The sequence below is a fragment of the Gymnoscopelus braueri genome (assembly GCF_963280865.1).
Source record: "Gymnoscopelus braueri genome assembly, chromosome: 12".
Taxonomy (NCBI): domain Eukaryota; kingdom Metazoa; phylum Chordata; class Actinopteri; order Myctophiformes; family Myctophidae; genus Gymnoscopelus; species Gymnoscopelus braueri.
The window spans coordinates 18,562,879-18,575,563 of NC_137614.1; the positions used below are offsets into that span (position 1 = coordinate 18,562,879).

Consider the following 12,685-nt stretch of genomic DNA (forward strand, 5'->3'; position numbering starts at 1 on the left):
AAAAGCAAAAGAATGGACCGTAAATCTGAAACTGCAATCCTGTACACTTAGTATAGTATAGTGTAGTATGTATACATGCCTGTCTGCACTCATGCAGCAATGTTATTGCAATGTTTCTCAAAGTGTGTGTGTGTGTGTGTGTGTGTGTGTGTGTGTGTGTGTGTGTGTGTGTGTGTGTGTGTGTGTGTGTGTGTGTGTGTGTGTGTGTGTGTGTGTGTGTGTGTGTGTGTGTGTGTGTGTGTGCGTGCGTGCGTGTGTGTGGGGGGGGGGATTCTAAAAACGCCTTCTAAATCCTCATCTAAGTTTTCTGAAAAACTTCAAATATTTATTCAAAAATTACAACAAATGTATATTGCTAAGCTGTACATAGCAACAAGAACCCCAAAAGGGGTTCCTGTCCTGAAAGGTATAGTTACAAATAGGGGTTACATTTATGAACTATCCTCAATTTAGGATAGTTAGGAACCAAATGGACATTGTCTGTAACTCTGAGAGTGTACAAATGGACATTTGTACACTCTCAAAAGTTATGAGGGTCCGTGGAGTAATGCATACCAACCTCGGAGGGGGGTCCTTGAAATGAAAAACATTTGAGAACATCAGTGTTGTGGTACCTGTACTCATTGGGGAATATCTTCTCACAGTCTTTACACTCATGGACGGGCTCGTCTGCGCTGTCCTCTCGCTCCTGTTTGAAGTCCTCGCTGAGCGTGTCGAAGAGCGAGCCGGCAGTGGAGCAGGAGTACTTCTGGTGCCTGCGGAGCTCCAGCGCCGAGGTGAACAGCTCATCACATTCTTCACAGCGATACATCTGCTCATCTGTACACACGCACACACAGACAAACACATCATGTACAGACACACGCAGACACACAATCAGTGTGGCACAAATTGAAGCCCTAAAGGAATTCAGGTGATTCTACAGGCTCACAACTTTTGTTTGCTATTTTTCCCCGAATGTTTGCCAATTTTCAATAAATGTTCTTCTATTTTTGCCAAATGTTCACCTATTATGACATGCCCAGAATAGGGATGTTAGGGTTCACATGATTAATCATATGACATAGGGCTGGGCAATGTATCAATATTATATCTATGTCATGATATGACTTGATATTGGATATCGTAATATCGTAATATGGCATAAGTGCCTTGTTTTTAAAAGCCATATTACAGTAAAGTGATGCAATTTTCTGCACTTCCCTGACTGTTCTAGCTGTTCTATTACTTGCCTTTACCCATAGTTATTATATGGGCATTACTCACTCAACGTGCCGGATCGCGACATATTGTGGGCTATTTTCGAATAGCTGAAGTATAAAATAGTGGTTACATTGATTTTATGCTATATTAACTAATTCAGTTGGGAACCCCCTGGAACCCCCTCAAGGACCCCTGGGGGTCCCCAGACCCCACTTTGAGAACCAGTGCCATGTCGTTAATTCTCTAAATCTTTGTGGTGTTCCCCTGAACCGAGGAAACCGATCCAAGTATCCCATTGCAAATAAAATCAACTGTTAAGCTCTGATGCCAAACAGCAGAAATCTATGGGAGTTATTTACCTCTCTCTGTGTTAGTTACAACTAATCAGAGACCTGCTCTTGTTCAAACGTTAAAAGCAACAATCCTCCAATTGGCATTTGCGTAAAATGGAAATCAATTAGCAGTAAAGTGTAGCCTTCGTTAACAGGGCTAATTGCTTGTTAAGGCCAGCAGTGGTGACTGGAACTGAGGTGTATTAGCACACAAGGGGGAAACAATAGGGGTTGGTCTTCCCTTTCCATGGTGATAACCTTTTACAATACTTCTCACCACCAAGGTCAAATGCATAAAAACTCAGCCAGCTTTGTCAATGGCAAGTTCCTGAGTTCCACGCCAAGTATAACAGTTCCAAGGGCCGGGGAAAGCCCAACGGAGTGTGTTTGTGCATGTGTGCGTGTGAGCGTGCGCGCGTGTGTGTGTGTGTGTGTGTGTGTGTGTGTGTGTGTGTGTGTGTGTGTGTGTGTGTGTGTGTGTGTGTGTGTGTGTGTGTGTGTGTGTTTGTGTGAATATTTTCCAAAAAGAATAGCCGTGACGAATAGAAATAAGCAGGGGCAAAGTGGCGCCATGCCTGTGGTGATTTCACCATCAACTCTGCTGTACCCACTCTGCCAAGGCACGACTTGTCCCCCTGGGTCTCCCCACACACACTTGTGCACCCATCCATCATTTCGGTGCACTGGCTAAATGAGTTCATCCAAAATGACCTACAGTGCATGGCTCACCTGTTTTCTACGGCACGTGACCGTTTACGCAGCTGGAACTTCTCTGCGGCATTAATAGGGCATTAGTAACATCAATGTGTCTGACCTTGGGGACGTGGATAAATGACCTTCTGGTCAATGGTCCAATACTCACGAACTCTAAGCTAACTCTAAACACTAAGCTAACTGGCCTGGCGCGCTGACACCGGTGGGCACATAATTCATTGAGAGTGAGTGTTTTGCTGAGAAAGAGTTGGTTCTGTTCCACTCCAGAGCTACAGTAAAATAAAAACACCCAGATATATCTTTTGTGTAACCTTTAGAGAGGTGGAACATATTCTGGGAAAAAGGGTTTATAAAGTTCCTATTTATATGTCTTTTTCCACATTTCACTATAGATGCTTGCTTTGTCAAAGCAAACAAAAGTCTGTTAAGAAAAATATTACAGATGTTCATCTTTCAGTGAGTGTAAAACAGTTTAAACTTTCAGAGCCGATGTCAGTGAGTGAATACTGTGCAAAGCAAGCTCAACGGGCCTATCCATTTGGACAGTAAACATTTCACTGCTTTGCATTATTGAATAATGTATCTTTGATGGTATTTCTATTCTAACAGAACAATTTGGTTAATGTATTTGTGTTTTACAAGCAAAGGCTTGATACCTCTATGTGTCTAAACGTGTGTGTAGCCTACATGTGTCTAAAGCTGGAAGCTCATAAAAGATAAAAGCAATAAATAATGTGCTTGTGCACATGGCATGCATGATACGTGCCAGTGGTGTAAAGTAACTAAGTACATTTACTCAAGTACTGTACTTAAGTACAATTTTGAGGTATTTTTTACTTTACTGGAGTACTTCCAATTTTCAATACTTTTACTTCTACTCCACTACATTTCAGAGACAAATATTACACTTTTACTCCACTACAATTATTTTAAACCTTTAGTTACTATAGTTACTTTGTAGATTTTGATTATTAATACAAAACATACATTAACCACTTCAGCCCTGTATACATTTTGGCCATTTGAAAATAGGCGATCTACAAGCTCACAATGTGTCGCAATGCAACCATTGTGAACTTGTAGATCTGCTATTTTCAAAAGATTTTTTTTTACATTTTATACATTTGAAAACTTGTGAAACGGGACCTTCTGCTCAACGAGTACTTTCTACTTTTGGTACTTTAAGTAGGCCTACATTTTGAAATTTTGATGCCAATACTTTTGTACTTTTTACTCAAGTAAATACTTGTAAACAAGGTATTACTAGTATTGATACTTTTACATGAGTAAAAACATTGAGTACTTTTTTCACGACCACCACTGATGCGTGCGTGCCTGTTTTTTATTCTACTTTTATTTTATTCTGTCTGCGTTCGTTGGGTTGGGGGAGGGGTTTAGTTAGCGTGCTCATAAATGGGAGACTAATAGCACTCTGGGAGAAGAAGGGGAGCACAATTATGTGCAGTTTAGCGGCTAATCTGGGAGCATGGGTGAGGTCTCGGGGGACTCCTCAAGTCCTCAACTCCGAATTCCAGCTCCGATAAGCCGCCAGACGGAGAGAGAGAGGAGGGTTGCGCTGCCAAGCTCCCACTTATTAGCCAGCTCTAGTCTCACACAGACACGGAGACGCGCACAACAACATCATATTCCCCAGTCAGAGGCAGAATTGCGCACCAAGACGAGACGTGGTTCGTCTCTCCTTCATTGTAACGCAAGCAGGCACCTACGCAGTCAAATAGCCCACTGTTTCCCAAACAGTGGGTCGGGACCCATCTTGGGGTCGCGGAACAATTTGTATGGGTCACGAGTAAATGTCAAAACATACTTCATTTTTTTCATGACTTAAAAAAGCAAAATGCATTTCAAAAGTATTTTTAAAAAAATACCATAAATTAGAAAACAAATGTTTAAGAAGTAGTGACATTGTGAGCTTGTAGATCTGCTATTTTCACTAGTTTGGGTACCTGGCAAACGTCTAATTTCTCTTTTGGGTCTTGAGCTAAAAAGTTTGCGAACCACTGAAATAGCCACTGAAACTCAAACGCAGAGGAGGCTAGGCTACCTGAAAAAAAGAAAACACGGAACGGACCGACCGTTCTACGCTCACATGCCTCCTCCTCTCCCTGTCATTCACACAGTCTGTTTCTTTTCAACCATTTCTCCGGTTTTCTCCCCTTTTCATTCGCTCCTCTGTGTGCCTTTGGCAGAGAGATCTGAGCAGAGCGGGGCTACGGTATTAAAAAACCTTTTGTGTATTACAAAACGTCTCACGAACATGCTTTTTTTATGACAGCTAAAGTAATCCTTTCCCCCATTCCGTCGTCCCAAGAAAGATTGGAAAACAATTGTTAGGCTACCTGACAATATAGGCCTCTATAGCCTACTAGTTAGACGCAATAAGTTAAGATATTATGAGGGCTCGATTTGTTGGTAATAGGATAGGTGGCACTAGGGACATCTGGGCACCTCGATGTAAAATTATGCTATTTTGTCAACAAAAAAATATATATATATATTTGAAAAATGTTTTAATCAAAGTAAAGTAGGCTACATGATTAGAACACGCTTTTGGGGCATAAACAAGAAGTTGAAGGATAAAATTAGGTCTGATAATGATGTACCGTGCATGTTCACATCATGTAGGCCTATAGCCTACTTTACAATACTGAAGACCATTTTTCAAACATTTTATTTTTTAACATTTTGGACATAATAGCCAATTTTACATTGAGGTGTCCAGATGTCCCTATAGTGCCCACCTGTTTATTTGCCCCTCCGCGAATTTGAAAGATAGACCCCTATCGAACTTGACGTCGAGCAATCATAGGTAGATTATCTGATCAAATATGTCGACATAATAAGCCTATCACTGACGCAGTTGTTCAGAGGCATATGTGTTACCGTTACATCGGGGAATAATGCGACGACATCGGTTGAAAGGTAGGACGAAGTGGATTCTTGGGTTACGTTAACCAACTCAAAGGGGGAGAGAATAAATAACAGCACGTGAAAATGTGACGCATTATAGGCTATCATATTCATAGGGCATATGTGTGCAGAGAGCAATCCAATGTCATTGAATAAAATAAATCGGTGTAGAGTAGACTAGTGCCACCACATCAAATATTTTATTTTTTACAACTTGAGCCAAAGGTCTCTAGGCCTATATAGGCCTACTTGTGGTTTCATTTAAACGCACAGCGTGTTTAATTCCTTTCAAATGGCATGAAACATGCTCACAGCAGTTCACTCATTAGATTCACCAACGGTTATTTTTATTAGAGAAACCTGTATAGAATTTTTTCTTTTAGATATTCAATTTTGGTGTTTAATCAAAGCAGCTCAGGCATGCTTGATTCTTTAGAATCTATCTTGAACAATAGTAGGCTAATGTCATGAATGGGTTATTTCATCTTGAATCACCATCTTCATCTTTAAATACTTGACATTTCTATTGGATAGATCTTTTTTATCATTTTATTTTTTATTTTATTTCGAGTCACCTTAACCGGGCATGTGGACAGCAGTGTTTAAGGAAAGCAACACAGGATGTTGGTTGGAGTTTGTTTAAAATGTGCGCTAATGATGCGCATTAATCTTACCTTCCAGGTTGGGAGCCATTGATCCCTCGGGGAAAAGTCCGTCCTTCATATACAGTAAAAGCTCCTCCCCTACTTCAATATCCCGAACAGCTTTATAATAGATCTACAAATAAAAACACAAAGGAAGGTGAAATTAAACATTTATTAAACCAAAGTGTAGGCCTGATCTAACATTATGACAATGCAATTTATAATACGATTCTGTAATTTCGTTGTAATTTAATTCACATTATTAACATATAATATCAGATATATTAGGCTAATCATAACCTTTAGACCAGGCAGCCACAAATCAACAAATAGCCTATAAAAACAAGCTATTTTATTATATATCATATCTCCCATGAAAATGCACGTTATATTAAGTGAGCAATGTGATATTAGTAACCATTGTATAAATGTCCTATATATGTGTACGATTTTCCCAAAAAATAATATATTAATTATAAATGTCTTATTCTTCAAAACGTCTGAAAACATGAACATATAAATGGTGTGACTGGATGCTAGCCCAGCAGGCTATACCGTTTTGCAAAGAAAAACTGTCCATCAAACGAAATACAACATAAACACTCTGTTCAGCTTTATTTACAACCCAAATGAGTAGGCTAAAAACTTAAAAGTCGGATAATTTTGGATCCCATTTTGCATAATAGACAATGTTGTAAGCTATGATTCCGTGTAATTCAACGTGTGTGCATTTGGCAGGCCTACACACGTCCGTTGCATTGTATCGTATGCATGTTCTGCTTTCATGCAGATGAGGAAAATTGAGATACATAATGGCAAATATGTGAGGCCCTATACACAGCATGATTCTGCCACTGAATTAATCACAATATAATCCTATAGACTAGATTTAGGTGAAAAACTATAGCTTAGAAAATTAATTCAAGGGGTTAAAATTTAAATGATAAGAGTAAATACAAAACCAAGAGCGTGATGATACTATGAAATAACAAAACGCAAACAGTAACACTTAGTAGGCCACTGCCATCATAATGTAATTGCTATGCTATCTCTGGACACTTGGGGGCGCACTGTACCAAGTCACACGACGAGTGGCCTATGTGCTGTTCACTACAGACTACGCAAGGTAAAACTCGCGCGCGCGCGCGCGAACACACACACACACACACACACACACACACACACACACACACACACACACACACAGGTTCGTCAATCCAGCAGCTGGCCTTTGCAGACAAATATCACACAACGGGCCATATTGATCAAAAAGTCCCACAATCAACACTTTTAATATTATTATTATTATTATTATTATTATTATTATTATTATTATTCGCCTATATTATTATTAAATATTAGCTACTGCAGCAGTAGGCTATATTATCCAATCAATGTTTCCAACATAATACAACAAGCAGCCTGGCCACCTCGTCGTGTTGCAGCTTTTTCTTTCATAACTTATATTTCCGACCTGACCTTTCTTTTCTCCGTGAGTCGGAAGAGTGCAGAAAGTTGCGCGGCGCGTCGGAGAGCCTCCAGCTGCAGTAGCGCTTCAGTCCCGCTGGAGTTGGCGACACAGCCCATGGTAAAAGCTGCTACCGTAACCGCACGGTGGAGCGGAGCGGCCAGGGCCGAGGAGAGGAGGTCGCGGAGCGGCCACGGCAGGCTGTAGCTGTCCGGCGGAGCCCCGATGCTCCAGCAAGCAGCACTTCTCTAGTCTCTCTACTAGTCTAGTCACTATAGACTAAAGCGCGTCTTTGATGATGATGAGGCTTTCTCTCTCTCTCTCTCTCTCCCTCTCATTAGTGATTCCCTGTTGCCCCCTCGGAGCTCCCTCTCTCTCGTTAACCGTCGGCCACTCCTCCTCTTCTTATCTCCAGCCAAAAGGATTTGAGGGATCTGGGATCTACCGAGCAGAGAAGAGACCCCTCCCCGCATCTCCGGTCCCCCCCGTCGCCGCTTTGGGGGGGCCGCTATAGATAGATCTATTATTGATGCAAATAATGGATAAAGCGGCCGGCCTGAGAGACTCGCAATAAGGTGAACAACACGCACGCACGCACGGCACGCACGCGCGCGTGCACACACATACTTTATACTAAGGAAGTCCTAATGCATACTGATACAACAAATCGTTGCTGTCGGCCAGAAACCTCTTATCTCTCCATATTCTAACTTTGTGTGTCTTTTCGTAAATTAACGCCTTATCAAAAGTATCAGATCCACAAGCTCGAATAGAGACAAAATGCACCTGCAGCCACACGCATGTGAAGATACACATGCACGCGCGCACGCACATACACATACACACACACACACACACACACACACACACGACACACAAGACGCAAGTGATAAAAAGCAGCGGTGTGAGGCTGGACGTCGAGTGCAGGTCGAGTTTTCTTTTTTTTAAAGGCTTTTAGAACAAACGCTGAGCAATGTGGTTCAGGTTATTGTACAAACACACAAGCCAAACACCTGCTTTCAACTTGTTATCTTTCAGCAGATGTCTTTCACAGTTTGCAGGCTATACATGCATTTAATCTACACATAGACCCTTTTAAAACATTTGTGCCAACTTCCAAGGATGTAAACAATTACGGTCAAAATTATGCCATCAAACCAGCTGACAAAAATAAGGCCAATGATTAAAATACACGTTTTGAAGCATACATGTCTCTTTTGCTTTCCTTTTGAAACAAATACAATACAGGCCCAATTTTCAATCAATTTTCTAAATCAACATTGATGTAAAATGTGCAGCAGGTTTAGTAAAAATGCATTATTTACAAACAATACATGGGCACTAACGAAATGAATAATTTTGCAGAAATAGAGGCCTATATATTATTAATTTGACATAACAGTTTCAGTAAATATGAATTAAAACAACTGTTTTATCGGATTCAAATGTTGTATATTATTTGTATATTTTCTTAATTAAACATATAGCCTATTATAAACCTTGCAGACTGTTACATTTATACAGAGCAAAATTCTCACTCAGATTGAACACATTTTCGATGGTTAAAAATAAATATCACTTTTTTTTTTTTTTACTAATTCCAATTTGAAAAAATATATATGTTTAAGTGTCTGACTGTCTGTGCATTAAAAAAATACAATGGGCTTTATAGGTGACTGGTGTCCTCCATGGCTCTATACTAGATCCCCTAGTATCTCACTCTACACCAAATTTCTTAAAGCTGTTTCTGTATTTGTAAATATATGAGTAGATGTGTGCATGTGATACTATAACTGTGTGTGTACAGTATGTGTGTTTGTGCATGAGTACGAGTGTGTGTGTGTGTGTGTGTGTGTGTGTTTATTGTTGTTGTACATAGTGTTAATTTAACTCTGAGAGTGGACAAATGGCTCGTCCATTTGGTACCATGTCACAGTTTAAACACTCAGGATATTACGGTGTACCGTAAGTGTTTGTATGGCTGTGTGTATTAATGTGTGTGTTATGCAGCAGTCCCTGTCTTCAGTCAAGTCCATGTCAACCATGTCCATTTCAACCATACCACAATATAAAAATACTCTGTTACAAGTAATAAAAAAAAACTGTTAGAATCGGCCTCAGGTCTAAATTGGTTAAATACAGTACTTGAGTAAATGTACTTGGTTACTTTCCACCACTGCTCCTGAGCCCCGCCCCTCCCAGTCACAACAGAGCCCTCTGGTCATGTGACTGGACTGACTTCATTTACACCAAATTTACACCAGTGGTTCCCAACATTTTCTGGACCAGGGGCCACTTGAAAACCTCGAGAGTGGTCCTGGCCCACCAATCTGACTACAGATGGGTGTGGGCAGGCGTGCATTTTCAGAGCATGTTTTCTTTTAATAATCAATCAATGGATTGTGTTCCGACTTGGATCAGTGGAACTAACTTGACTATTTCCTATTTATTGGTATCACAATGAAAATGCATTTTTCAAAGTTTTAAAGAAAAATTACCATCACTTTTTTTTAAAATATATTTTCTACATTAACATAAATATTAATGTTATTATATCATTCAAATCTTAGTGTTTTGCCAATTATTTGGGACCCACTTGGGGATTACTGATTTAGAACCAATAATACGGGCGACCCTTTGGGGAAAACACTTGCCTACATGGTTTTGTTTAATTGTCTGAGGTGGTGGTGATGGGGGGTTATGGGGAGATACTTTATACTAAGGCTAATGCATACAACAAATCGTTGCTGTCGGCCAGAAACCTCTTATCTCCATATTCTAACTTTTTGTGTTTTTTCGTAAACTAACGCCTTACTTATCAAAAGTATTAGATCCACAAGCTCGAACAGAGACAAAATGCACCTGCAGCCACACGCATGTGAAGATACACACGCACACGCACGCGCACACATATGGATAAATGCAAAAAATATGTCAAGACAATAACTTTGTTCAATTATTCATGCTCGTCCATGACTTTTCTCATATCTTACAACTTTAATGGCAAAATAACTAAAAAAATAAATGAATTATCAACTCACTTTTAAAAGGTTACTGCACACATTTGAATTTGCCTGCTATGCACATATTTCCATAAACTCATGCATTGTGCATGCAATACAAAAACAATGTACAATGTCGGATAAATTATGCATTTTAACATTGAGTGGCTGTGTGTGTGTGTGTGTGTGTGTAGTGATTGTAAATAAATGATAGGGTCACGCCTGGGAGCCACCGCACTAAACAACGGCTTGCGTGGGCAAGCTAAAGCAAAGCCAACAACCCTTAAAACGCACAGAGAAGCAAACTGCACACAGGGCCTGTGCATGCATGGCCTCTGATAATTCTCTGCAATTTTCAGCGGTACCCAGATTCTTTCTTTGACTTTCTGTGACAGTGGCAGGGGGCACTGTGGTGAAAATCTAAAAGGATTAGGCAGGCTGGCGTTGCCAGTCAAATGCTGCATGTCAATCTCAGAGGCCCCTTGCATGTCCCCTCCTTGCTTGGTCCAAGTCCCCCACACTCCATACATAGGCTGGGCTTTAATGTGTAAAGCTTGAAAGGATAGACTGGCCTGTCCCCTCAGTGTGACAGGCTGACAGGTGGCAAATTGAGACCAGGGGACAGAGTAAGAGACAAGGGAGGGACAGGCGTCTATAGGAAATGAACAGAGTGTGAATGTGATGTAGGCAGAGATTGGGCCAATGAACAAGAGTAGTGTGATTATCGGACATGCTCACACACGCACACACAGGGCCACAGACATATCATTGTAGATGGAGATCTGGGGCAATTAGGGCTAGAGTAACGCTCATTAGCGGGGACTTGTGTGATCACCAGTGAAGTATAAAAGTAGCAATCAGACCAACATGTCCTATTGAAGAGGAGGAATGTGTGACGGTATTTCTACAGTAAGTTGTGGCAGCATGGGGTTAAGGGCTGGTTAAACAGCTGGTGTTTTATGGGCACTGCCCGGGCATATTTCCAGGAGTATTCCACACCCTACACCCAGGTTTCCTTGAAGACAGTCAGTCAGCGAGAGAGAGAGGCACTGAACAGTGTGCTCTGTATAATAGTTCTTATATGGGTGTTCTGTTCTTCGATCTCTTTACATGCACACGCGTGCATAGAAGCACACACACACACACACACACACACACACACACACACACACACACACACACACACACACACACACACACACACACACACACACACACACACACACACACACACACACACACAACATCATGGTTCTTGGCTCTATAAACATCAAAATCCCTGAGAGCTCACCTGGTCTCCAGTGAGGTGACAGACGGCGAGGTTTTGCTCCTCAAAAGAGGAGGCGGAGCGAACGTACTTCAGCCAACTCCCACTGCTGGCATCCGGCCCTGAGTCCAGAGCGAACTTGACATTGCCCATGTCATCCACCACCTGTTAAGAGAACAGCACGTTACATCAGTGGTTCACAAACACTGGGTTGGGAGCCGTTTATGGGTCGCGAGTAAATATATGTTTTGAAAATATATCAAAAGATTAAAAACAAAACACATTTTCAAGAGAAATTCATCAAATCAAAGGAACGCCATGAATAATAATAAAATAAATACAAACATTTTGAGAAGTAGAGAAAATAACCGACCAAGCTTGTAGATTGGTTATTTTCACTATTTTGGGTCCCAGGGAGACATCAAAATCAAAACGTGGAAATGGCTATTATATATATTGTTTTACACCAAAGGAGTACAAATAAGCATCAGACATTCAAAAGAGTTACAAATAATTGGAGATTAATTTTAATATTAACCATTTAAATCCTATACACTTCATTGCAGGGTCCACCTTTGGCCCCTACTTTTTTTCCCTTAAAACCTAATCTGGTAGTCAGAAACAGCCAATCTACAAGCTCACAACGCATCACTTTGCAACGTGTTGTGAGCTATTTTTGCCAAATGTTTGCCTTTTATGAGGGTTCAAGTGGTTAAAGAAAAAAGAAAAAAGACTATTCAAGGATTCATTGGCTGCTGACTCACACTGTACTTTATAACATTCTGAGTCACTAACAAAATAAAGAAAAATTGGCAGGTAGGCAGGCATTAGTCAAAGTGTCCGATACAGCATGTCGAAAGGGGAGTACTACAATGTAGTATTTTGAAAAACAATACCCAAGTAGAAGAGGATTTTGAAGGAGACGATTAAAATGCTCTACTTTACGCTCAAGGAGAGTGTTCTACAAACCACTATTTGGCAGGCAAGCAACTGCAGAGTGCACCAAGCCAGAGGTTTGATGTCACTCAACTATGGCAAACACAGAGGAAGTGGGTCTGGTGTGTGGGTTGAGTGCAACCCCCCACGTGCACGCACGCACGCACACACGCACGCACACACACACGCGC

The 12,685-nt window shown here is 40.9% G+C and overlaps 1 protein-coding gene across 9 annotated transcripts in view; it reads right to left on the reverse strand.

Moving 5' to 3' along the window:
• The window catches only part of prdm16 (PR domain containing 16), a 237,550-nt gene that overhangs the window by 21,587 nt on the left and 203,278 nt on the right, over positions 1 to 12,685 (reverse strand). For 6 of the 9 annotated variants that reach the window (XM_080445539.1, XM_080445536.1, XM_080445534.1 and 3 more), the window contains exons 4-6: positions 11,583 to 11,723; positions 5,852 to 5,954; positions 615 to 819 (exon numbers count right to left, since the gene is read on the reverse strand). In XM_080445539.1, coding sequence (XP_080301665.1) covers positions 615 to 819; positions 5,852 to 5,954; positions 11,583 to 11,723 — 449 coding nt within the window. Of the gene's footprint in view, positions 1 to 614; positions 820 to 5,851; positions 5,955 to 7,300; positions 7,629 to 11,582; positions 11,724 to 12,685 lie in introns of those variants that run through there. The other 3 variants (XM_080445540.1, XM_080445538.1, XM_080445537.1) reach the window with 1 other exon arrangement.